The 26913-nt window shown below is 51.0% G+C and overlaps 1 protein-coding gene across 1 annotated transcript in view; it reads left to right on the top strand.

Moving 5' to 3' along the window:
• Positions 1–3390: 3390 nt before the first annotated feature.
• Positions 3391–26913, top strand: part of LOC147093394 (uncharacterized) — a 179257-nt gene continuing 155734 nt past the window's right edge. Inside the window, 2 exon segments of the mRNA XM_085974203.1 lie at positions 3391–3478; positions 6259–7037. Coding sequence (XP_085830329.1) covers positions 6506–7037 — 532 coding nt within the window. The 5' untranslated portion in view covers positions 3391–3478; positions 6259–6505.

Below are 26913 nucleotides of genomic sequence, written 5' to 3'. Positions count from 1 at the left end.
AAATCGGAGACTGAAAGATTTTTGTTAACCAAAGGTATTAAGGGATATGGGCCAAAGGCGGGTATATGGAGTGAGGCTGCAGACCAGCCATGATCTCATTGAATGGCGGAGCAGGCTCGAGGGACTGAATGGCCTCCTCCTGCACTGTATAGAAACATAGAAGATAGGAGCAGGAGTCGGCCATTCGGCCCCTCGAGCCTGCTCCACCATTCAATGAGCATGGCTGATCATCCAAACTCAGTACCCGGTCCCTGCCTTCTCCCCATATCCCTTGATCCCTTTAGCCTTAAGAAATATATCTAACTCCTTCTTGAATATATTTAATGAATTGGCCTCAACTGCCTTCCGTGGTAGAGAATTCCACAGGTTCACCACTCTCTGGGTGAAGAAATTCCTCCTCATCTTTGTCCTAAAGGGCAGCACGGTGGCATAGTGGTTAGCAGTGTTGCCCCACAGCGCCAGGGACCCGGGTTCAAATCCGGCCTCGGGTGACTGTCTGTGCGGAGTTTGCACATTCTCCCCGTGTTTGCGTGGGTTTTCTCCGGGTGCTCCGGTTTCCTCCCACAGTCCAAAGATGTGCGGGTTAGGTTGATTGGCCATGACAAAAAAATTGGCCCTTAGTGTTAGGGGGCGATTAAATACATGGGGTTACGGGGATAGGGCTTGTGTGGGATGGCTGTCGGTGTAGGGACCGGGTGCTAGGGTTTGCATGATCAGCCATGATCTCGTTGAATGGCGGAGCAGGCTCGAAGGGCCGAATGGCCTACTCCTGCTCTTATCTTCTATGTTTTCTATGTAAATGGCTTACCCCTTATCCTTAGACCGTGACCCCTGGTTCTCGACTCTCCCGCCATCGGGAACATCCTTCCTGCATCTAGTCTGTCTAGTCCTGTTAGAATTTTATAAGTTTCAATGAGATTCCCTCTCATTCTTCTAAACTCCAGCGAGTATAAGCCCAATCTCTCCTCATACGTCATTCTTGCCATCCCAGGTATTAGTCTGGCGAATCTTCGCTGCACTCCCTCCATGGCAAGAACATCCTTCCTCAGATAACGTGACCAGAACTGCACACAATACTCAAGGTGTGGTCTCACCAAGGCCCTGTACAACTGCAGCAAGACATCCTTGTTCCTGTACTCGAACCCTCTCGCTACGAAGGCCAACATACCATTTGCCTTCTTAACCGCCTGCTGCAGCTGCATGCTTACCTTCAGCGACTGGTGCACAAGCACACCCAGGTCTCGTTGCACTTCCCCTTCTCCCAATCTATTGCAGTTCAGATAATAATCCGCCTTCCTCTTTTGCCACCAAAGTGGATAACCTCGCATTTATCCACATTATACTGCATCTGCCATGCTTCTGCCCAATCGCCCAACCTGTCCAAGTCATACTGGAGTTTCTCGGCATCCTCCTCACAGCACACACGCCCACCCAGCTTTGTGTCGTCTGCAAACTTGGAGATATTACATCGAGTTCCCTCGTCTAGATCATTAATATATATTGTGAATAGCTGGGGTCCGAGCACCGATCCCTGCGATATCGCTCTATAATTCTTTAAAATAGGCTTTGCTGACTCAGCAAACCTTATTTGCTTTGCTGTTTTTTGGCTGACTAAATAAAAGTTTTTTTGGCTGCATGCAGGTATTTAATTGAGTTAGTTCCTGTTTGCTGTCCGTCCTGGCCCTGGTCCCGCTCCTTCCTGCACCTCATTGGCTGACACCGCTGTCAATCGACACCACGAGGGGACGGGAGGGTGATTGACAGGTGGCGATTGATAGAAGCGCCTGCCCGCGCTGTGATTGGTGCAGGGGAAGGGAGGGTGATTGACAGGTGACGATTGATAGAAGCGCCTGCCCACGCTGTGATTGGTGCAGGGGAAGGGAGGGTGATTGACAGGTGGCAATTGATAGAAGTGCCTGCCCGCGCTGTGATTGGTACAGGGGAAGGGAGGGTGATTGACAGGTGGCGATTGATAGAAGCGCCTGCGCGCGCTGTGATTGGAGCAGGGGAAGGGAGGGTGATTGACAGGTGGCGATTGCTAGAAGCGCCTGCCCGCGCTGTGATTGGTGCAGGGGAAGGGAGGGTGATTGACAGGTGGCGATTGATAGAAGCGCCTGCGCGCGCTGTGATTGGAGCAGGGGAAGGGAGGGTGATTGACAGGTGACGATTGATAGAAGCGCCTGCCCGCGCTGTGATTGGTGCAGGGGAAGGGAGGGTGATTGACAGGTGACGATTGATAGAAGCGCCTGCCCACGCTGTGATTGGTGCAGCGGAAGGGAGGGTGATTGACAGGTGGCAATTGATAGAAGTGCCTGCCCGCGCTGTGATTGGTGCAGGGGAAGGGAGGGTGATTGACAGGTGGCGATTGATAGAAGCGCCTGCCCGCGCTGTGATTGGTGCAGGCGAAGGCAAGTGGGCGTGTCCGGCCCTACGTGTGGGAGTCAAAGGCTGGCTGGAGCGCATGCGCAGCCCGCCTCGCACCGTTGGGAAGCTTTTCAAATATTTTTTTTTGCGAAACAAATGGAAAACACTCATTAATTCCCCCAACCTCCTCCCCTCTAAAGTGCGATTATTATTATATTTGTTTCTCTCTCCACGGATGCTGCCTGGCCTGCTGAGTATTTCCAGCATTTTCTGTTGTCTTTTTTTTACCTTGCGGTGGCCTGCGCCGATCCAACCGACCCCTTGGCGTTGCGTGCTGGCGTCAGCGCGTAATCGCAGGGGGGTGATTGACGCGACGCGCCCGCCAATCTGGAGCGCGGTAAACGCTGGGAAGACCGGGCGTGCTGCCGGTCCTCCAAGCAATGGCGTAGCGGAAGGGAGAGGGGGCGGGACTTAGGTGGGCTGCGTGCGCCGATCCAACCGACCCCCCTGGGCGTTGCGTGCATGCGTCAGCGCAGGAGGGGTCTGATTGACGCGAGACGCCCGCCAATCAGGAGCGCGGAAAACGCTGGGAGGTCCGGGCGGGCTGACGGTCCTCCAAGCAATAGCGGCTCGGGAGGGGGGCGGGACCTCGATGGGCTGCGTCCGCCGATCCAACCGACCCCCCTGGGCGTTGCGTGCATGCGTCAGCGCGTATGCGGAGGTGGGATTGATTGACGCAAGGCGCCCGTCAATCAGCAGCGCGGAAAACGCTGGGAGGACCGGGCGGGCTGACGGTACTCCAGCCAATGGCGGCGCGAGACGGAGGGGGGCGTGAACTCGGTGTCTGCAGGCCGCTTTCCTGCTTTCATTGTCTGCAGGAGCTGTTAAAGGGAAGGGGAGGAGGGGGTGGAAAAAAACCCAGCTTGTGAGTGTTTATTCCTTTGCATTACCTTTATTGCAAGGCTATTCATCAATTGCATTCATTTAAAAATAAGTGAACCTTTTCTCTTTTTGACTTTTATCCAGAACAAAGAGCCCTGGTGATGTGAACATTTTGGTGGGCAGCCACTTTTAAAGGGACAGAGACCAGCATTCTTCCTCCTCTCTCTCTCTTGTGAGTATTGGTGGGGGGATGAGTCAAAGGGGACTGCGGCCCCCTTTCAACAAAAACAATTGCTTGGCCATTTAAAGGGGAATGGGTGCCCCCCAGGTATTTAAAGGGGCAGTGCCTCTCTCTTTCTGTATCATGTAAGAGCAGGGAGGTTCTGCTTGAACTGTACAAAAACACCAGTTAGGCCACCGCATGCGGTTCTGGTTGTCCCCATTGCAGGAAAGATGTGACTGCTCGAGACGGGAGATTTACGAGGATGTTGCCAGGACTAGAGAATTTCAGCTACAAGGAAAGATTGAATACATAGAAACATAGAAGATAGGAGCAGGAGTAGGCCATTCGGCCCCTCGAGCCTGTTCCACCATTCACTGAGATCATGGCTGATCATCCAAATTCAGTACCCTGTCCCTGCCTCCTCCCCATATCCCTTTAGCCTTAATTGGAGTAAGACTTCTTTACTCCTGTACTTATATATATTACTCCAATTATATAGGGCCTTGGTGAGACCACACCTGGAGAACGATGTACAATTTTGGTCTCCTTACCTAAGGAAGGATATACTTGCCATAGAGGGAGTGCAATGAAGGTTCACGAGATTGATTTCTGGGATGGCGGGACTGTCGTATGAGAAGAGATTGAGTAAACTAGGCCTGTATTCTCTTGAGTTCAGAAGAATGAGAGGGGATCTCATTGAAACTTATAAAATTCTAACAGGACTAGACAGACTAGATGCAGGAAGGATGTTCCCAATGGTCGGGGAGTCCAGAACCAGGGGTCACAGTCTAAGAATAAGGGGTAAGCCATTTAGGACAAAGATGAGGAGGAATTTCTTCACCCAGAGAGTGGTGAACCTGTGGAATTCTCTACCACAGAAGGCAGTTGAGGCCAATTCATTAAATATATTCAAGAAGGAGTTAGATATATTTCTTAAGGCTAAAGGGATCAAGGGATATGGGGAGAAGGCAGGGACAGGGTACTGAATTTGGATGATCAGCCATGATCTCATTGAATGGCGGAGCAGGCTCGAGGGGCTGAATGGCCTACTCCTGCTCCTATCTTCTATGTTCCTATGTCTTAAAGGAGGATAGCAAGGCAGAGAGGTTCAGGGAGGGAATTCCAGAGCTTAGGACCGAGGCAACAGAAGACACGGCCACTGATGGCTGAGCGATTATAATCAGGGATGCTCAAGAGGGCAGAATTGGAGGAGCGCAGATGTCTCGGGGGGGGGGGGGGGGGCGTTGTTTTCTTTGGAACCGAGGAGGCTGAGGGCAGACCTGATTGAGGTGTATAAAATTCTGAGGGTCCTAGATAGGAAGGACCTATTTCCCTTGACAAGAGAGGTCCACAACCAGGGGGCATAGATTTAAAGTAATTGGTCAGAGCTTTAGAGGGGAGTTGAGGAGAAATGTTTTTACCCAGTGGGTGGTGGGGGTCTGGAACTCACTGCCTGACAGGGTGGTAGAGGCAGAAACTCTCATCACATTTTAGAAGTACTTGGATGTGCACTTGAAGTGCCGTAACCTACAAGGCCACGGACCAAGTGCTGGAAAGTGGGATTAGTGTGGATAGCACTTAATCGGCTGGCACGGACAAGATGGGCCGAATGGCCTCCTTCTGTGCCGTAATTTTTCTGTGATTCTATCGCGGGGGGCGGGTGGTTGTGAGGCTGAAGGGAATAACTAAGATAGGGAGGGGCGAGGCCATGGAGGGATTTGAAAACAAGGATGAGAATTTTGAAATCGAAGCATTACTTAACTGGGAGCCAATGTAGGTCAGTGAGCACAGAGGTGATGGGTGAACGGGACTTGGTGTTGAGTTACGACACGGGTAGTTTTGGATCACCTCAAGTTTACATAGGGTAGAATGTGGGAGGCCAGCCAGGAGTGCGTTGGAATAGTCGAGTCTAGAGCTAACAAAGGCCCAGGTGAGGGTTTCAGCAGCGGCTGAGCTGAGGCAAGGGTGGAGACGGGCAATGTTACGGAGGTGGAAGTAGGCGGTCTTTGTTATGCTGCAGATATGTGTTCGGAAGCTCATTTCAGGGTCAAATATGACACCAAGGTTGTGAACAGTGTGGTTCAGCCTCAGACAGATGTTAGGGAGAGGGATGGAGTCAGTGGCTAAGGAACAGAGTTTGTGGCAGGGACTGAAAACAATTGCTTCAGTCTTCCCAATATTTAATTGGAGAAAATTTCTGCTCACCCAGAACCGGATTAGAGATCGTGGAGGGGTCGAGAGAAGTGGTGGTGAGGTAGAGCTGGGTGTCGTCAGCGTAGATGTGGAAACTGAGGCTGTGTTTTCAGATGATGTCGCCAAGGGGCAGCATTTAGATGAGAAATAGGAGGGGCCCAAGGATAGATCCTTGGGGGACACCAGAGGTAACGATGCGGGAGTGGGAAGAGAAGCCGTTGCAGGTGATTCTGTGGCTACGATTAGATAGATAAGAATGGAACCAGGCGAGTGCAGACCCACCCAGCTGGACGATGGTGGAGAGGCGTTGGGAGAAGGATGGAGTGGTCAACCGTGTCAAAGGCTGCAGACAAGTCAGGAAGGATGAGGAGAGATAGTTTACCTTTGTCACAGTCACAAAGGATGTCATTTGATGAGACTTGATTTGACTTCAGGGCCAAGTCAGTGAGGTGGATTGGGCTGTTTCTGGCCCGCTGGTTATTGTGGGCACGGCTGGACACCAGTGGGACCGGCTCTACCCTGTTGGTTCTTTGAGACAAAATTAGCCAAAAAAAAACCCTGTTTCCCCCCTTACCCTTTCTACACTCCTTTTACAGGGTTTTAGAAGTGGAGCATTTACAGACAGGAAGCTCAAACCAAACATCACGTCAAGATCTGAGAGACTCGCTCGATTCATCAGGACCTGATTCAATCGCTCCTCCAATCTGCTGGCACACCCGTGAGTTCACACTGATGAGAGACCTTTGAAGCTCTTTCAGAACATTTAAAAGTCTACAAATACCTGAAGCGGGGAGAAATCCGGGCCCCGTGTGTGGGAAGGGATTCACTCAGCCATCCGCTCCAATGATACACCAGCAAGTTCAAACTAGGGAGAGACCTTTAACCCGCTCCGTGTGTGGGCAGGGATTAATTGCACCCTCCATGCTGCTGAGACACCAGCTTGTCCACGCCGATGAGAGACCGTTGACCTGCTCCGTGTTTTTGAAGCGATTCTCTCATTCTGCCACCCTCCTGAGACACCAGCTTGTTCACATTAAATGTTCTGACTGTGGGAAGAGATTTAAAAGGTCCCAGGATCTGAAGAGACACCAGCTGGAGAGAGCAGGAGAGATTCTGTTCACCTGCTCCGTGTGTGGGAAGAGATTCACTCGGTCCTCGAATCTGCTGGCACACCAGCGAGTTCACACTGGGGAGAGGCCGGTGAAACATTTGGACTGTGGCAAACACTTTCAAATGTCCCAGGAGCTGAAGGGACAGCAGCTGGAGAGAGCAGGAGATAGGCCATTCACCTGCTCCGTGTGTGGGAAGGGATTCACTCAGTCATCCCACCTACTGACACACCAGCGAGTTCACACTGGGGAGAGACCATTTAAATGTTCTGACTGTGGGAAGAGCTTTAAAACCTCTGGGGATCTGAAGCAACACCAGCAAGTTCACTCCAATCAGAGACCATTTACATGTTCTGTCTGTGGGAAGAGCTTTAAAAGCTCCAGGACTCTGAACCGTCACCAGCGAGTTCACACTGGGAAGAGGCAATTCACCTGCTCCGTGTGTGGGAAGGGATTCACTCGGTCATCCCACCTGTTGACACACCAGCGATATCACACTGATGAGAGACCATTTAAATGTTCTGACTGTGGGAAGAGCTTTAAAACCTCTGGTGATCTGAAGGTACACCAGCGAATTCACTCCGATCAGAGACCATTTAAATGTTCTGACTGTGGGAAGAGCTTTAAAACCTCTGGGGATCTGAAGCAACACCAGCGAGTTCACTCCAATCAGAGACCATTTAAATGTTCTGTCTGTGGGATGAGCTTTAAATGCTCCAGGAATCTGAACGGACACCAGCGAGTTCACACTGGGGAGAGGCCGTTCACCTGCTCCGTGTGTGGGAAGGGATTCACTCGGTCATCAAGCCTGCTGACCCACCAGCGAGTTCACACTGATGAGAGATCATTTCAATGTTCTGACTGTGGTAAGAGCTTTAAATGGTCGAAGGACCTGAAGAGACACCAGCTGGAGAAAGAAGGAAAGAGACCATTCACCTGCTCCGTGTGTGGCAAAGGATTCACTCGGTCATCCCACCTACAGACACACCAGCGAGTTCACATTGGTCTGTAGCACAGGGCCCTGAGACAGCTGGGGTGACATGAACGTGGAATGGTTGAATGTTTTATAAATTCTTGTACTGCTGTTTAATCTTTAAGACTGTTGTGCTGATGATTCCCTTCGATTGACTGTTCATGGTGTTCCATAGAATGTACAGCACAGAAACAGGCCATTCGGCCCAACTGGTCCATGCCAGTGTTTATGCTCCACACCCACCCTACTTCAATTAACCCGATCAACACATCCTCCCATTCCTTTCTCCCTTGTGTGGCTTCCTCATTAATCCATCTGTGCTGTTCACCTCAACCACTCCTTGTGGGAGCGAGTTCCCCATTCTCTGGATAAAAAAGTTTCTTCTGAATTCCCTCCTGGATTTATTAGTAACTTTTATATTTATGGCCACATAAATATTATGATGATTCTGTTAAGCTGACCAGTATGTTGTTGTACTTTGTGATGAATGAAACATTACTGAGCCCCTGTACCCGTGTTATGGGATGAAGTGCCAGACAAGTAATGGCACAATGTCTGGGTGTGAATCTGATAATAACCTCACGGACCGTATAGGTGTGATAACCAGATGAGCTTGTGGTTATAGTCTGGTCACAGGTGGACTAAATTCCCTGAATTAGCAGGAGTTCAGGAGGCGGTCAACAGACGGGTCCAAACAATCCCATTTCCTGAGCGGTAACCAAGCTTGTGTATAAGAACAGGCCACTTAAGCTGTTGTCGGAACAGACTCGAGAAGATCGCGCGTGAATCCACTGTACTTCTATTCTCCAGATTGAGGGACTTATCACCCGATCTGTGTTATGCAGCGCTCTTAATAAAGCCTGGAGAGACAATTTGTGTTCTTGTGAGCTTGATTATCTGGTATCCGAAACCCTAGGACTCCTGATCATTAGAGTCAACCTCAGTGTGTGGAAAGGGATTCCCTGGTGTATCCCACCTGCTGACACACCAGAGTGTCTACAGTGTGACTGCGGTGGGTCGATTCCACTGTTTCCGATGCCTTTAATCACATCCAGGACTGAGCCATGTTAATTCAGGCAACTGGGGCTTGTTAATGTTAAGAGCCCCCAATAACTGGGCTGGATTTAAAGATTATTCCCTGTTCTCTCAGTACTAGTGAGCAGAGAGAAGCTGATGTTATAGAATCATAGAGCACAGTAGGATGCCTTTCGGCCCATCGTGCTGGTGCCAGCTCTCTGAAAGAGCGATGCGATTGGTCCCACTGCCCTGCTCTTTCCCCACAGCCCTGCAAATTTCTGCTTTTAGTTTATGATGTGCCTTCAATAACCACAAAACTAGAAGTTATAGACTTTAACAAGTTGGCTTTTAATCACTAAGATCAGAGCTAACATCTCAACACACCGACTGGCTCACAGGAATGAGTCATACAGATCCTGGGATCTTTAAGTAAGAGAAGTCAGGGGCGGAGCCAAGAGCCAAGACCTGGAACCTTCCAGGTTAGTCAGGAAAGAGGAAGTGAAACTATACACCGTGTGGGGGAGGGTAATATACATGAGTGCAAAACGAATACAGGCAAGACAAACAGATTTCATTACATTCACCCCTTCTTTAGATTTAGTCCATTGGGGTGATGTTTCTTAAAAGTTGGTATAAGTGAGTCTGTCAGGAGGTTTTGCGGTTCTCAGTGATCGGCGCAAAGCCGGTTGGGGTGCCTCTAGGGGAGTGGATTCTGGTTCCTCCGCTGTCCGGGCCTCCGCAGTGTCTTCCAGGTTATCTGCAGTGTCCTCCAGGTTAAAGTTGGGTATTGATACCTCTGGGCGTCCTGTCTCTTTTTGGTGTAGGCCTTCCTCGGGTAGTTTCTCATCGTTCTCTCCACTCCCCGAGGGAGCGAGGTCTTTTATGGAAACAGTGTCCTCTCGCCCGTCAGAGTATTCGATATAGGCGTACTGAGGGTTTGCATGGAGGAGCTGTACCTTTTCCACAAGGGGGAGCTTTGGGATTGTGTGGCAGGGGCAGTTCCTTTAGGGGGCGTAATCGGTCAGGGCCCGGTCCAATTACCCCATCTTCCACCACACAGCCGAGGATACAGAGACGGGTTGTGTTGAAGACACATTTGTCTTCGTTGTAGGTTAGATTCAGCTTTAGGGCAGTTTTTAAAAATCTCGCAAGATTTAGATCGTGGTCTTGCTGGTTGTGCCCGCAGATAGTGACATTGTCCAGATAGGGGTAGGTAGCTTGTAGTTTATTCTCGTCAACCATGCGGTCTATCTCACATTGGAAGACCGAGACCCCATTTGATACCCCGAAGGGCACTCTGAGAAAATGGTAGAGGCGTCCGTTCGCCTCAACGGCGGTGTATGGGCGGTCCTCCGTTCTAATGGGGAGCTGGTGATACGCGGATTTGAGGTCGATAGTCGAGAAGACTCGGTATTGCGCAATCTGGTTGACCATTTCTGATATGCGGGGTAAAGGGTAGGCGTCCAGCTGGGTATAAATATTAACAGTCTGGCTGTAGTCAATTACCATCCGTTTCTTTTCACTATTTTTAACTATGACTACTTGGGCACGCCACGGACTGGTACTGCATTCAATAATGCCTTCCCGCAGGAGTCTGTCCACTTCCGCCTTGATAAAGTGTCTGTCTTCCAGACTGTACCGTCTACTTTTGGTCGCTATGGGCCTACAGTTCGGAGCGAGATTAGCGAATAAAGAGGGCGGGCTGATTTTTAAGGTTGATAGGCCACAGACTGTGAGTGGCGGCTGGGACCCGCCATATGCTAGCGTGACACTTTCGTGGTGGCACTGGAAGTCCAGGCCCAAGATTACATTAACACAGAGTTCTGGCATCACGAGGAGTTTAAAATCCTTGTAGTCCGTGCCTTTTACAGTCAGTGTTACCACACAGTAGCCCAAAATGTCCGAAGCATGGGGCTTAGCAGCCATAGCAATTCTGCTCCGTGTAGGGGTTACCGTTAATGAGTGCTGCCATACCAGGCTAGGGTGGATAAAACTCTCGGTACTCCCACAGTCAATTAAACATTTCATTAAATTCCCGTTTACCTGTATGTCCATCATGGATTTTGTCAACGGGTGTGGCCTGGATTGATCCACCGTGATCGAAGCCACTGTTGGGCCCTGGGCGGGAAAAGATGACGGGTCCCAAGATGGCGGCCCGCATGGCACGCACGAGGCGGTGACGGAGTTGGAAATCGGATTCCCCCTGCAGACTTTGCTAAAATGCCCCTTTTTCTTACATTTGAAGCATGTAGCGTCCTTCGCTGGGCATCGTTGTCTGGGGTGCTTGGCTTGGCTGCAGAAGTAGCATTTCGGGCCTTGAGACATTGCCGCTGTAGTAGGACTCCTGGGTGAACTTCTGTGTGGGGACTCCGGCGGCATAGAGCTGGTCTGAGACCTGGATGGGGAAGATGGCTGATTCCAAGGTGGCAGCCCCCTCGGCGTGCACGAGGCGGTGAGGGCCGCATGGCCAGAAGAATAAGAGTCAGAGTTTTTCTGGGCCACGTCCAGCGATCGCGCAGTGGCCACTGCCTTTTTAAAGTCCAGGACCTCCTCCTCCAGCAGTCTCTGCCGGATATAATTCGATTTGAGGCCTGTGATGAAGGAATCGCGGACCAATTCGTCAGAGTACGCGTTGGCCGTCATGGCCTTGCATTTGCAGTCCCGGACCAGGTCCTTTAGGCCCTGTAAGAAATTGTCCATTGATTCCTCTGGTCGCTGCCTGTGTGTAGCCAGCAGATGTCTGGCGTACACTTCGTTTACTGGCCTCTGGTATTGGGCCTTCAGGATAGTGATGGCCTCCGTGTAAGGGGTGGCGTACCGGATGAACGAATAAATCCGATGACTAACGCGAGTAGTCAGTAGACTCAGTTTATCTACCTCGCTAGTGGATGAGGCCCTCGCGAAGAGTTCGAAGCATTTGAGCCAGTGTCCAAATTGATTTGATGCTTCAGCAGAATGTGGATCCAAGTCCAGACGCTCTGGTTTTAGGAGTCGATCCATCCTAGTATTCGTTAGTGATTAAAATTGATGTGCCTTCAATAATCACAAAACTAGAAGTTATAGACTTTAACAAGTTGGCTTTTAATCACTAAGATCAGAGCTAACATCTCAACACACTGACTGGTTCACAGGAATGAGTCATACAGATCCTGGGATCTTTAAGTAAGAGAAGTCAGGGGCGGAGCCAAGACCTGGAACCTCCCAGGTTAGTCAGGAAAGAGGAAGTGAAACTATACACCGTGTGGGGGAGGGTAATATACATGAGTGCAAAACGAATACAGGCAAGACAAACAGGTTTCATTACAGTTTATATCCAATTCCCTTTTGAAAGTTACTATTGAATCTGCTTCCACCTCCCATTCAGGCAGTGCATTCCAGATCATCACAATTCGCTGTGTAAAAATAGTCTCCTCATTTCCTCTCTAGATTCTTTTGCCAATGATCTGAAATCTGTGTCCTCTCGTTACTGACCCTCCTGCCAGTGACAACAGCTTCTCCTTGTTTGCTCGATCAAAACCCCTCATAATTGTGAGCACCTCGATCACAGCTCCACTTAACCATCTCTGCTCCAAGTTATATTGCCGTTTTGTGAATTGTTGCTGTGACCGAGGTGCTGGATGTCCGTGCCTGGGGAATGGGACATTCTATCCTCCATAGCCTTGTAGGTTACGACACTTCAAGTGCATATCCAAGTACTTTTTAAATGTGATGAGGGTCTCTCCCTCTACCACCCTTTCAGGCAGTGAGTTCCAGACCCTCACAACCCTCTGGGTGAAAAAACATTCTCCTCAAATCACCTCTAAACATCTGACATTACTTTACATCTGTGCCCCCTGGTTATTGACCTCCCTGCTAAGGGAAATAGGTCCTTCCTGTCCACTCTATGTAGGCCCCTGATAATTTTATACACCTCAATTAGGTCTCCCCTCAGCCTCCGACGTTCCAAAGAAAACAAACCCAGCCGATCCAGCCTTTCCTCATGGCTAAAATTCCCCAGCCCAGGCAACATCCTCGTAAATCTCCTCTACACTCCCTCTCGTGCAATCACATCCTTCCTGTAATGTGGTGACCAGAACTGCACGCAGTATTCTAGCTGTGGCCTAACTAGTGTTTTATACAGTTCAAGCATAACCTCCCTGCTCTTGTATTCTATGCCTCGGCTAATAAAGGCAAGTATCCTGTGTGCCTTCTTAACCACCTTATCTACCTGTCCTGCTACCTTCAGGGATCTGTGGACATGCACTCCAAGGTCCCTCTGATCCTCTGCACTTCTCAGTGTCCTACCATTTATAGTCTATTCTCTTGCCTTGTTAGCCCTCCCCAAATGCATCACCTCTCACTTCTCCAGATTGAATTCCATTTGCCACTGTTCTGCCCACCTGACCAGTCCATTGATATCTTCCTGCAGTCTGCAGCTTTCTTCTTCATTATCAACCACACGGCCAACTTTTGCATCATCTGCAAACTTCTTAATCATACTTCCTACATTCAAGTCCAAATCATTGATATATACCACAAAAAAGCAAAGGACCCAGTACTGAGCCCTGTGGAACCCCACTGGAAACAACCTTCCAGTCACAAAACCCCCCTTCGACCATTACCCTTTCTTGCCTCTGAGCCAATTTTGGATCCAACTTGCCACTTTGCCTTGGATCCCATGGGCTTTTACTTTCGTGACCAGTCTGCCATGTGGGACCTTATCAACAGCCTTGCTAAAATCCATATAGACTACATCAAACACACTACCCTCATCGACCCTCCTTCTTACCTCCTCAAAAAATGCAATCAGGTTAGTCAGACACGACCTTCCCTTAACAAATCCACGCTGACTGTCCCTGATTAATGTGTGTCGTTCTAAATGAAGACTTATCCTGGCCCTCAGAATTTTTTCCAATAATGTTCCCACCACCGAGGTTAGGCTGACTGGCCTGTAATTACTCAGTCTATCCCTTTCTCCCTTTTTAAACAACGGTACCACGTTAGCAGTCCTCCAGTTCTCCAGCACCACACCTGTAGCCAGAGAGGATTGGAAAATGATGGTCAGAGCCTCTGCTATTTCCTCTCTTACTTCTCTTAACAGTCTGGGATACATTTCATCCGGGCCTGGGGATTTGTCCACTTTCAAAGATGCCAAACCCTTTAATACTTCCTCTCTCACTGTGTTTATTTCATCTAATATTTCACACTCCTCCTCCCTGATTGCAATGTCTGCATCGTCCCTCTCTTTTGTGAAAACAGATGTAAAGTATTCATTAATATATATATGATGTTAGGTTAGTGTCCCCTTACCCCTGTTTATTATTCAATCAGTGATTGTCCCTTTGCCAGGCCCGTTGCCTGCAGCCCCTCTCCCAGATTCCAGCCCCAGCTCTGTGCTGCCTGTGGCCCCTCTCCCAGATTCCAGCCCCAGCTCTGTGCTGCCTGTGGCCCCTCTCCCAGATTCCAGCCCCAGCTCTGTGCTGACTGAGCTGCTCTCACCTGGGGACAGCACGTCACAATCGGCCCCAGCGCACCTGAGCTGGAGAGGAGGTCCCGCCCCCTTGCCGCACCGCCATTGGTCGGAGGACCCACCGCCAGTCGGCTGCGCCCGCGCTCTTCCTATTGGTCAGAGCTCCCGTCAGTCACAGGCCCCGCGATCACGTGCTGCGGTTCACTCCGCCCCCTCGCAAAACTCTTTCCCTCACTGATTGCGGTTCTTCACCAACACCGACTTTACAAAGAAAGCCCCATGCGGCAGCCTGGAGCTCAGGGGCCCAGCGTGCAGGCGTGGGGGAGGATGATTGACAGGGGCCCAGGGTGTGTGCTGAGCATGCGCGGTGCGGGCCGGGCGCCTGTGGAGCAGGACCTCTACCACTTAGAAGGACAAGGGCAGCAGGTGCATGGGAACACCACCACCTGTAAGTTCCCCTCCAAGTCACACATCATCCTGACTTGGAAATATATCGCTGATCCTTCGTCGTCACTGGATCAATATCCTGGAACTTCCTCCCTAACAGCACTGTGGGTGTACCTTCACCACAAGGACTGCAGCGGTTCAAGAAGGTGGCTCACCACCACCTGCTCAAGGGCAATTAGGGATGGGCAATAAATGCTGGCCTTGCCAGCGACGCCCACATCCCATGAATATAGAGGGAGCTGTGTTCTGTACCTGTATTCTGTATCTCATCCCTGCTGTACCTGTCCTGGGAGTGTTTAATGGGACAGTGCGGAGGGAGTCTTAATCTGTATCTAACCCATGCTAAACATCCACTTAATTTTTTAATAGCCATGGTGTGGAGATGCTGGTGTTGGACTGGGGTGGACAAATGTAAGAAGTCACACAACACCAGGTTATAGTCCAACAGTTTTATTTGATATCACAAGCTTTCTGAGCGCTGCTCCACCTGACGAAGGAGCAGCGCTCTGAAAGCTTGTGATTTCAAATAAAACTGTTGGGCCTAGAAATTCGGTTGGTAGCGCCAGCGATTAGCACCTAAAGAGCCCGAGAATTGGGGCGTTACCCAATTTTCGGGCGGGCGCAGTGAATACAGCGCCACCTCCCATATTGAGTATTCTTTTAGCGCCGGTGCGAACTCTTTGCGCGCGCCCGCGGGCGCAGGCAGATCATGACAACATTTCAGTGTGCAATGCCTTTTTGGCGCCCCGGACCGGATATTCGGTGGCGCCCGCAACCTTTCCGCCTGGCGCTATTAGTGACAGTTGGATGGAGCATTCCCAGGCCCTTCTCGGACGCGGGGGGGTGCTATTTAAAGGGGACAGCACTAGTATAAACGCTGCAGCCATTTGAGCTGGCCATTCTGATCGTTGCTGGAGAGAGTTGCTGACCTTCTGTTGGACAGTAATTTTCTGATTGAGCCTTCGGAGGCACTGGCACTGGCAGCTTGAGGGCCCGGCTCCCGAGTTGGTGATGCAGCATCTAACAGCAGGGAGGTGGAAGAGTGGCTTTAGCAAAAGGACAGCTTGGCAGCAAGGGATGCCAGATTGCGGCAAGGCTATGACATGGGTCCACAGTGAGAAAGCATGCTGGCGGGGGGAACAATTGGAAGGAGACAGTTGTAAAAGGTGAGAACCTTACCATCGCTGTCGACAAAGGGGTTGGCAGCTGCAGTTGTTACAGGACCACTCAGACGTCCTCCAAGAATCTGGTGGACTCTCTCCTCGAGATCCGTGAGAGTGCCCTCCACCGGTGCGAAGCTGGTCTTTGCCAATCCTCGCCAGCTTGGACTGCAGGGGAAAGGAGGGGAAGTTATGTTACATGATGCCCTGAGTGATCATCTCATGCCCCCCATGGTGGAAGAGCCCTTGCGTGATGCCCTGAGTGATCATCTCATGCCCCCCATGGTGCAAGAGCCCTTACATGATGCCTTGAGTCAAATGTGCATGTGTGTGCCCAGAAAGGGCCATGGGTGCTTGCTGGCAGATGGCCAATGGGGCACAGGCACACCCTGTAGCCATAAAGTCAGGTGCAAATGAAGGGATGCAGAAGTTTGCAGAAACAACACCCACCCTCACGGCCCGAGTGAGGTCGTTGAATTTCTTTCTGCATTGGACAGGGCTCCTGGTCACCATGCTGCTGGAGTTGAACCTCTGGCATACATCCCTCCAAGCTCGTCGGTAGTCCTTATGATTCGGCCTCCTGCCATTGTCTGGGTAGAGAACATCTCGCCGGTGCTCCACTGCGGCCACCAATTGCTCCAGAGCCTCATTGGTGAAGCGCTCTGCTCTCTGTCTCACGTTCTCCATCTGGTCCAAGTTTTTAGCGCCACAGAAGGGCCTGCGCCGATTCTGAGGCCTGGAAGGCGCAGAGTGTGGATGCTGAAGCTGACTGACCCACCCCTTTAAGAGCTGGCCGGCGCCTGGAAGTCTCGTGGTCATCGGTAATTGAGAGCACCTGTGCTGCACCCGTCCGCTCCGATATTGGGTTGAGCCAGAAGTTTAGCGCCTTAGGAGTCCCATGTAATGCCTGAATTCGTGCCTCAATCACCTTTAGGGGCGAAGCAACCCAATATCGCACCAGGTGGAGATAAGTTGCGTCTGGCTATAAACTTTGCGCTGCGCCAATTCTAATGCCCCAAGCGGGGCTATACCCAATTTCTAGGCCTTGGACTATAACTTGGTGTGTGACTCCTGACATTAATTTTTTTTAATGGAATAATAAACTAACAATTTAATCTCCTCTTCTAACCCTATCTAAAATTGTGCTAGTTGCCCGTGCGCTGAGTGTATCTGAGCATTGCTCCAATGGACGCCGTGTGGCTCATCCCGGTGTCTGAAATCACAGGAATCAACTTTCATTGATTTTCTCTTCCTCCTCCCAGTGCTTGCTCTAAATGTATCTCTGCGCTCCTCAGCTGGGCGAGACATTGGTGGTGGCTGTTACCCAGAACACTCCGCGAGGAAGAATAGGCCCCATCAATGCTGCAGGGGCCTGGTGCGCAGGCGCGGCGTGGGGCAGGGCAGGTCCCGTGCGTGCGCAGTCAGTGCTGCCAGTCGGGTGATGGCGGTGGAAGGCGGAGAGAAGATTGCGGAGGGGCGCAGGGGAGCAATGGAACCGGCGGGGAGGCTTTATAAACACCCGGAGTAGGCCTCAAGCCCCCGAATAAGAACCTACAGGTCCCGCGTTTGCCCCGAGCAGGGTGGTGGCTGCGAGGCTGACGACGTTGTGAATAGCACGTTTGATCAGTCGGTCACACCGCAGGCAAAGGTTGGACAGGCAGAAAGGGAATGGGTGACCAACAGACAGAGTACTAGGCACAGGCAGGTAGTGCAGGGGTCCCCTGTGGACATCCACCTCTCAAACAGATATACCACTTTGAGTACTGTTGGGGGAGATGGTTTACCAGATCAAGGCAGCAACAGCCAACTTCCTGGCACCAGGGGTGGCTCCGCTGCACAGGACGGTAGGAAAAAGAGGGGTAGAGCTATAGTAATAGGGGATTGTAAGGGGAATAGATAGGCATTTCTGCGGCCGCAAATGAGACTCCAGGATGGTGTGTTGCCTCCCTGGTGCAAGGGTCAAGGATGTCTCAGAGCGGCTGCATAACATCTTGGAAGGGGAGGGTGAACAGCCAGTTGTCGTGGTGCATATGGGTACCAACAATATAGGTAAAAAGCGGGATGAGGTCCTAAAAGCAGATTATAGGGAGTTAGGAGGTAAATTAAAAAACAGGACCTCAAAGGTAGTAATCTCAGGATTGCTACCAGTGCCACGTGCTAGTCAGAGTAGAAATAGAAGGATATTTCAGATGAATACGTGGCTAGAGGAATGGTGCAAGGGGGAGTGATTCAAATTCCTGGGACATTGGAACCGGTTCTGGGGGAGATGGGATCAGTTCAAACCGGACGGTTTGCACCTGGGCAGGACCGGGACCGATGTCCTGGGGGAGTGTTTGCTCGTGCTCTGGGGGAGGGTTTAAACTAAAATGGCAGGGGATTGGGAACCTGAGCAGGGGGACAGAGGAAAGGGAAACAAGGATAAAAGCAAAAGATAGGAAGGAGAAAAACAGAAGTGGCAGTCAGAGAAATCAACAGTTTAAATTAAACATGGCCACAGTAAATAATAATTCTAATAGGTGTAAGAGTGTTAAAAAAACAAGCCTGAAGGCTTTGTGTCTTAATGCGAGGAGCATTCGTAATAAGAATAAGAATTAGCTGCGCAAATAGAGGTAAACGAATATGATTTGATTCGGATTACGGAAACATGGCTCCAGGCTGGCCAAGGCTGGGAACTCAACATCCAGGGGTATTCAATATTCAGGAAAAATAGGCAAAAAGGAAAGGGAGGTGGGGTAGCATTGCTGGTTAAAGAAGGGATTAACACAATTGTAAGGAAGGATATTAGCTCTGATGATGTGGAATCTGTATGGGTAGAACTGAGAAATACCAAGGGGCAGAAAACGTTAGTGGGAGTGGTATATAGACCTCCAAACAGTAATGCGGAGGTCGGGGATGGCATTAAAAGGGAAATTAGAGAAGCGTGCAATAAGGGCACAGCAGTTATCATGGGTGATTTTAATCTACATATAGATTGGGCTAACCAAATTAGTAACAATACTGTGGAGGAGGAATTCCTGGAGTGTTTAAGGGATGGTTTCCTGGACCAATATGTCGAGGAACCAACCAGAGATCAGGCCATCTTAGAAACATAGAAGATAGGAGCAGGAGTAGGCCATTCGGCCCCTCGAGCCTGCTCCGCCATTCAATGAGATCATGGCTGATCATCCAAATTCAGTACCCTGTCCCTGCCTTCTCCCCATATCCCTTGATCCCTTTAGCCTTAAGAAATATATCTAACTCCTTCTTGAATATATATAATGTATTGGCCTCCACAGCCTTCCGTGGCAGAGAATTCCACAGGTTCACCACTCTCTGGGTGAAGAAATTTCTCCTCATCTCAGTCCTAAATGGCTTACCCCTTATCCTTAGACTATGAACCCTAGTTCAGGACTCCCTGGCCATCGGGAACATCCTTCCTGCATCTAGTCTGTCCAGGCCTGACAGAATTTTTTAGGTTTCGACGAGATCCCCTCTCAATCTTCTAAACTCCAGTGAGTACAAGCCCAATCGACCCAAGCTCTCCTCGTACATCATTCCTGCCATCCCAGGTATCAGCCTGGTGAACCTTCGGTGCACTCCTTCCATGGCAAGAACATCCTTCCTCAGATAAGGTGACCAAAACTGCACACAATACTCAAGGTGCGATCTCACCAAGGCCCTGTACAACTGCCGCAAGACATCCTTGTTCCTGTACTCGAACCCTCTTGCTACAAAGGCCAACATACCATTTACCTTCTTAACCGCCTGCTGCACCTGCATGCTTACCTTCAGCGACTGGTGCACAAGAACACCCAGGTCTCTTTGCACTTCCCCTTCTCCCAATCTATTGCCATTCAAATAATAATCTGCCTTTCTGTTTTTGCCACCAAAGTGGATAACCTCACATTTATCCACATTATAGTGCATTTGCCATGTTTCTGCCCAATCACCCAACCTGTCCAAATCGTACTGGAGTTTCACGACATCCTCCTCACAGCACACACGCCCACCCAGCTTTGTGTCGTCTGCAAACTTGGAGATACTACATCCAATTCCCTCATCCAGATCATTAATATATATTGTGAAGAGCAGGGGTCCTAGGACCGATTCTTGCGGTACCTCACTAGTCACTGCCTGCCACTCGGAAAATGAACCGTTTATTCCAACTCTTTGCTTTCTATCTGCCAACCAGTTCTCTATCCAAGTCAATACCTTGCCCCCAATCCCATGTGCCTTAATTTTACACGCTAATCTCTTATGCGGGACCTTATCGAAAGCCTTCTGAAAGTCCAAATACACCACATCCACTGGTTCTCCCTTATCTATTTTACCAGTTACATCCTCAAAAAATTCCAGTAGATTAGACTGGGAGTGTTTAATGGGACAGTGCGGAGGGAGTCTTAATCTGTATCTATGCTAATCATCCACTTATTTTTTTTTTTTTTTTTTTAAGTAGAATAATAAACTATAACAATTTAATCTCATCTGCTAACCCTTTCTAAAATTGTGCTAGTTGCCGGGCGCTGAGTGTATCCGAGCATTGCTCCAATGGACACCGCACGGCTCATCCGGGTGTCTGAAATCACAGGAATCAACTTTCATTGATTTTCTCCTCCTCCTCCGACTGCTTGCTCTAAATGTATCTCTGCGCTCCTCAGCTGGCCGAGACAATGGTGGTGGTTGTTACCCAGAACACTCCGCGAGGAAGTATAGGCCCTATCAATGCTGCATGGGCCTGGTGCGCAGGCGCAGCGTGGGGGCAGAGCGGGTCCCGCGTGTGCGGTCAGTGCCGCCAGTCGGGTGATGACAGTGGAAGGCGGAGAGAAGAATCTGGAGCGGGGAGGCTTTATAAACACCTGGTGTAGGCCTCAAGCCCCCGAATAAGAAACTACGGGTCCCGTGTTTGCCGCGAGCGGGGTGGCAGCTGCGGGGCTTTCTCCCGGGGACAGGCCCGGCTCAACGGCCGCCATCTTGAGAGGCCGAGTGTGCAGCGGGGCGCATGCGCGGCCCCCTTGGGCCAGGGAGCAGGAGGAGAGAATGTTGTCAATTTCTGTCCTGGACTCTCAGTGATGGCTTTTGTAAACTCCTTTCACAGGCTGTGAGATGGGCAGGATTGACAGACGGGGAAACTCAAACCAAACTTCACATCAAGATCTCAGAGAGTCGCTCCATTCATCAGGACCTGAAATTCATCGGCCTTTTGAGTCCGGAAGGAGAAATGTTTGGGAGGTAAGTAGCACGGAGTCCAGTTCTACGGAGTACCGCTTCTACAGAGTACTTAACTCGGGAATTGGGTGAGTGAGTGAATTCGATGAGGTGGGGGTAAGAGGTGCTGCTTGATATGTAAAAAATATAAACAACTGGGGTTAAATTAGGACTGTGGGCTAAGTTACAGTATATAGCTAAATTTAATAAATTAAACAAGGTTATTAACAAGATTAAAAATTATTAATAGACAATTGGGTATTTCAAAGCTTGGAAAGCTAATTAGTTAAATAAAATACAATGGAGATGGCGGGGCAGGTGATGTGTTGCAGCTGTAGCATGTGGGAGCTGGTGGACCCCAGTGTGATCCACAGCAACCACATAGAGTCATAGAGGCACAGAAGGAGGCCATTCGGTCCATCGAGTCTGTGCCGGCTCTCTGTAGAGCAATCCAGTCAGTCCCATTCCCCGCTCTATCCCCGTAGCCCTGCAAGTTTATTTCGCTCAAGTGCCTATCCAGTCTCCCCTTGAAAACATTGAGTGTCTCCACTTCCACCACTTCCGTCGGCAGCGAGTTCCAGGTCTACACCAGTGGCTGCGTAACATTTTTTTTCCTCACATCCCCCTGTATCTCTTGCCCAAAACCCTAAATCTGTGTCCCCTAGTCCTTGTACCATCAACTAGTGGGAACAGCCTTTCCCCGTCTAGCCTATCCAAACCCGTCATAATCCTGTACACCTCTGTCAAATCACCCCTCAACCTCCTTTGCCCTAATGAAAACAAATCCAGCTTCTCCAACCTGTCCTTGTAGCTAAGATCCCCCATCCCCGGAACCATTCTGGTCAATCTCCTCTGCACCCTCTCAAGGGCCTTCACATCCCTCCTAAAGTGTGGCGACCAGAAGTGCCTGCAACTCGAGGAACTTTGGCTCAGAGTTGATGAGCTGGAGTCCGAGCTTCGGACACTGCGATACATCAGGGAGAGAGAAAGTTACCTGGACTCTTTGTTTCAGGAGGCAGTCATACACCTTAGGTTAAATACTTCAGATTTGGTCCGTGGTCAGGGACAGGAGGGTGTTACTATGAGTGAGGCAGGTATGGGGATCCAGAAGATAACATTGGAGGAGCCTCATTCCTTGCACATGTCCAACAGGTACGAGGTTCTTGCAGCCTGGGTGGGCGAGAGCAGGGACTGCAGGGAGGAGGAGCAAACTGACCACAGCACCGTGGTACAGGGGGCCATTCAAGTTGGGGGAGTAAAAAGGAATGTAGTAGTGGTAGGGGACAGTATAGTTAGGGGGTGATGCGCTATCAATTACTCATAAAAGACGGAGAGTTAGGAGAGTAACTAAAGGCTTTTATTAGCAAAGAACAGAGCATGCCTCTCATGGTCGACTGGGTTCCAAGAAGGCAGGGGGCTGCAGGTCAATCACCTTTATACCTGGGCCTGTGGGTGGAGCCAGCCGAGACATGTTGAGGCATGCATAGGTACAACAGTGTGCAACAACAACAACAACGGTGAACAACAATAACAGTGGTTTACCACATTCACCCCTTGTTTAAAATTGAGTCCGGTGGGGTGAAGTGTACTAAAGGTTCGTGTACGTAAGTCTATCAGGTGGCCTTGTATGCCGTCCTGATCGTCGTGGTGGCGGCGGTGATGGTGCAGCATCCAACGTTGAATCTGGCGTCTCACTGAGTGGTTGGGTGGTCAATGACGGGTCCTGGGGCTGCGGCATGCCGTCTAGCGGGGTTGGGTTGTGGGTAGTGGTGGATGGCAATGGTAGTGTTTCAGGGGCACCCAAGGGTGCGAGATCTCGTGTGGGGGCTGTGTCCTCCCGCCCGTCTGGGTACGCTACGTAGGCGTACTGGGGGTAGGCGTGGGTAGTGGTGGGTGGCGAGGGAGGTGTTTCGGGAGCACCCGAAGGTGCGAGGTCTCGTATGGAGACTGTGTCCTCCCGCCCGTCCGGGTACACCACGTAAGCATACTCAGGGTTGGCATGGAGGAGGCTCACCCTCTCGACCAGGGGGTCCGTCTTATGGGACCTCACGTGCTTCGGCAGTAGGACGGGTCCTGGAGAAGTCAGCCATGTCGGTAACGAGGTCCCCGATGTGGACTTCCTGGGGAAGGAGAACATTCTCTCGTGAGGGGTAGCATTGGTGGCTGTACAGAGCAGTGACCGGATGGAATGGAGCGCCGCAGGGAGGACTTCCCGCCAGTGAGAGGTCGGAAGGCCCTTAGATTTCAAGTTTAAAAGGACTGCCTTCCAGACCGTCGCATTCTCCCTTTCCACCTGGCCATTCCCCCGGGGGTTGTAGCTGGTGGTCCTGCTTGTAGCAATACCTCTCGAGAGCAGGTACTGCCGAAGTTCGTCGATCATAAAGGATGAGCCCCTGTCGCTATGAATATAGCTAGGGAAACCGAACAAGGCGAAGAGGTCATTCAGACATTTAATGACCGTGGTACTGGTCATGTCTGAGCAAGGGATGGGAAACGGGAGTACTCGTCAATTATGTTGAGGAAGTACACATTGCGGTCGGGGGAGGGGAGGGGCCCTTTAAAATCGACGCTCAGCCGTTCAAAGGGGCGCGTGGCTTTGATCAGGCTTGCTCTGTCTGGCCTATAAAAGTGTGGTTTGCACTCGGCACAGATTTGGCAGTTCCTGGTCATGGTCCTGATCTCCTCGATGGAGTAGGGCAGGTTACGGGATTTGATGAAGTGAAAAAACCTGGTGACCCCCGGGTGGCAGAGGTCATTGTGAAGGGTCTTCAGTCTATCGACCTGCGCGTTGGCGCATGTACCATGTGATAGGGCATCTGGGGGCTCATTGAGTTTCCCGGGCCGGTACAAGATATCGTAATTGTAGGTGGAGAGTTCGATTCTCCACCTCAAGATCTTGTCGTTCTTGATTTTGCCCCTCTGCTTATTATTAAACATAAAAGCTACTGAACGCTGGTCAGTGAGCAGGGTAAATCGTTTTCCGGCCAGGTAATGCCTCCAATGTCGCACAGCTTCCACAATGGCCTGGGCCTCCTTTTCGACAGAGGAGTGTCGAATCTCGGGGCCCTGGACGGTCCTTGAGAAAAAGGCCACGGGTCTCCCCGCCTGGTTAAGGGTTGCAGCTAGGGCAAAGTCGGATGCGTCGCTCTCCACTTGGAAAGGGATGGACTCATCCACTGCGTGCATTGTGGCCTTCGCAATATCTCTTTTTATGAGAGTGAAGGCTGCACAGGCCTCTGCTGTCAGGGGGAAGGAGGTGGACTTGATGAGGGGTCTGGCTTTGTCCGCATAGTTTGTTGTGTATGTAATATGTGTGCTACTTTGAACCTATGGACAGGACTGCACTACTTGTAGGGCGTAGTGATACGCAGTACCACTCCTGGCCATAGGGGTATAAATAGTACTGTGGGTACTGATCTCCCCTCAGTTCCCGCCTGTGGGCATGAAGTAAAGACCTACGTATAGTCCCTACCTCCAACCAGTAAAGACCTGTTTGAGTTATACGTTTAAGTCTTTGTGTTAATTGTTCAATACAATACACATACTTAACATAGTTGGGCACCCATTGAGCACAGTACGAGAAAAACCCTAGGCATCTCTTCAGTGCTTTTTGGCAGTGGGGGAGGGGGAGCTCCATAAGGGGGCGCATCCTGTCGGGGTCGGGGCTGATGACTCCGTTCTCCACTACACAGCCAAGAATGGCAAGGCGCTTGGTACGAAACATACATTTGTCCTTGTTGTATGTTAGGTTCAGCCGCTGGGCCGTACGGAGGAATTTCTCTAGATTAACATCATGGTCCTGCTGGTCGCGGCCGCAGATGGTGACGTTGTCTAGATAGGGGAAAGTGGCCTGGAGCGCGTTCTGGTCAACCATCCGGTCCATCTCCCGTTGGAAGACTGAAACCCCGTTGGTGACGCTGAAGGGAACTCTGAGGAAGTGGTAGAGACGACCGTCAGCTTCAAAAGCTGTGTACTGGTGGTCCTCAGCCCTGATGGGGAGCTGGTGGTATGCCGACTTCAGATCAATCATCGAGAACACCCGGTATTGTGCTATCTGATTGACCATGTCAGATATGCGGGGGAGTGGGTATGCATCTAGCTGGGTGTAGCGATTGATCGTCTGGCTGTAGTCAATAACTAGGCGCTGTTTTTCGCCAGTCTTCACTACCACCACTTGTGCTCGCCATGGGCTGGTGCTACTTTCAATAATCCCTTCCTTCAGGAGTCTTGCTACTTCGGATTTAATGAAGCTCCTATCCCCGGCACTGTAACGCCTGCTTTTGGTAGCGATGGGCTTACAGTCGCGGGTGAGGTTAGCGAACAAGGAGGGGGGGGGACTTTAAGGGTGGAGAGGCTGCAAATGGTGCGCGGCAGGCGATTTAAAAGCTGCTGGCTGCAGACTGTGAGTGGGGGGAGGGGTCCATCGTACGCTAATGTGACACTCTTAAGGTGGCACTGAAAATCCAACCCCAGTAGAACGGCAGCGCAAAGATGGGGCAGGACCAGGAGTTTAAAATTTTTGTATTCTGTGCCCCTTACTGAAAGGGTCACTACACAGTAGCCACCAACGTCCGCTGACTGGGCTTTGGAAGCCAAAGAGATCCGATGGCGCGTCGGCAGGACCGGGAGAGAGTAACTCCGCACCGTGTCGGGGTGGATAAAGCTTTCCGTGCTCCCGCTGTCAAAAAGGCAGGTAGTGGCGCGGCTGTTTACCGTAATGTCCATCATGGACCTGGACAGTTGATGAGGGAGAGATTGGTCCAGCGTCACGGAGGCCAGCGTATGGTCGAGCGAGTCGATGTGGTCGTCAGATGAGGCGGTGGTTGAGTCCGGGTCCCCCGTGGTTGAAGTTGGAGACGTCTGAGATGGCGGACAAAATGGCAGCGCCCATGGTCCCGATCCCCACGCGGCTGGGGGAGCCCAAGATGGCGGACAAGATGGCTGCCCCCACGGTTCGCACGCGGCGCTGCTGGCGTTAGCGGTTTTACCTTTGCAGGCGCTGACATAGTGTCCTTTCTTCCCGCAGCCGGAGCAGGTAGCGTTTCTCGCCGGGCAGCGTGCTCTGGGGTGTTTTGCCTGGCCACAAAAATAACATTTCTGTGCCTTGGACATCACAGCAGCAGTTGAAGGTGGCGGTCCCATGACCCAAGGTTGTGGCGTCCACGTTGCGGAGCGGTTAGGGGAGAAGGCGTCCATATTCCTGTGGGCCGCGTCGAGCGAGAGCGTGAGGGACACTGCCTTTCTCAGGTCCATTTCTCCCTTTTCCAACAGTCTCTGCCGGGAGTAGTCGGACCTTAGGCCCGCAACGAAAGCATCTCGGATCAGTCCCTCCGTGTGTGCTGCGGCTGATACTTCTTTGCAATCGCAGTCTCGGCCGAGTATCCGTAGTGCCCGTAGGAAGGCCTCCACCGATTCCCCGGGCTGCTGTCTGCGGGATCTTAAGAGGTGCCTGGCATAGACCGTATTTACCGGGCGTGCGTATTGCCCTTTTAGCAGACTGATAGCCGCCGCGTAGGTCGTCGCGTCCTGGATTATTGTATAAACTTGGTGGCTCACCTTTGAGGCCAGGATTTCCAACTTGTTTTCGTCCAGGGTCACAGTTGAGGCTTGCAGGTAGGCCTCGAAGCAACGCAGCCAATGCGCGAATTTGGTAGCCGAACCCGCTTCTTGGGGGTCTAGGTCCAGGCATGTTGGTCTGAGGGCTCGCAGCAGCTCCTGCTGCTCAGCGTTTGGTGCAGCAGCCTGCTGCTCAGCGTTTGTTGTCGACATTTTGTTTTTGCTAATAAAATTGATGCGCTATCAATTACTCATAAAAGACGGAGAGTTAGGAGAGTAACTAAAGGCTTTTATTAGCAAAGAACAGAGCATGCCTCTCGTGGTCGACTGGGTTCCAAGGAGGCAGGGGGCTGCAG

The sequence above is a fragment of the Somniosus microcephalus genome, unplaced genomic scaffold, assembly GCF_052327205.1.
Source record: "Somniosus microcephalus isolate GS21.2 unplaced genomic scaffold, FLI_Smic_1.0 unresolved_chr1, whole genome shotgun sequence".
In the NCBI taxonomy this organism is placed as follows: domain Eukaryota; kingdom Metazoa; phylum Chordata; class Chondrichthyes; order Squaliformes; family Somniosidae; genus Somniosus; species Somniosus microcephalus.
Note: the sequence above shows the minus strand (reverse complement) of the source record. Positions and strands in the feature narration are given on the sequence as shown.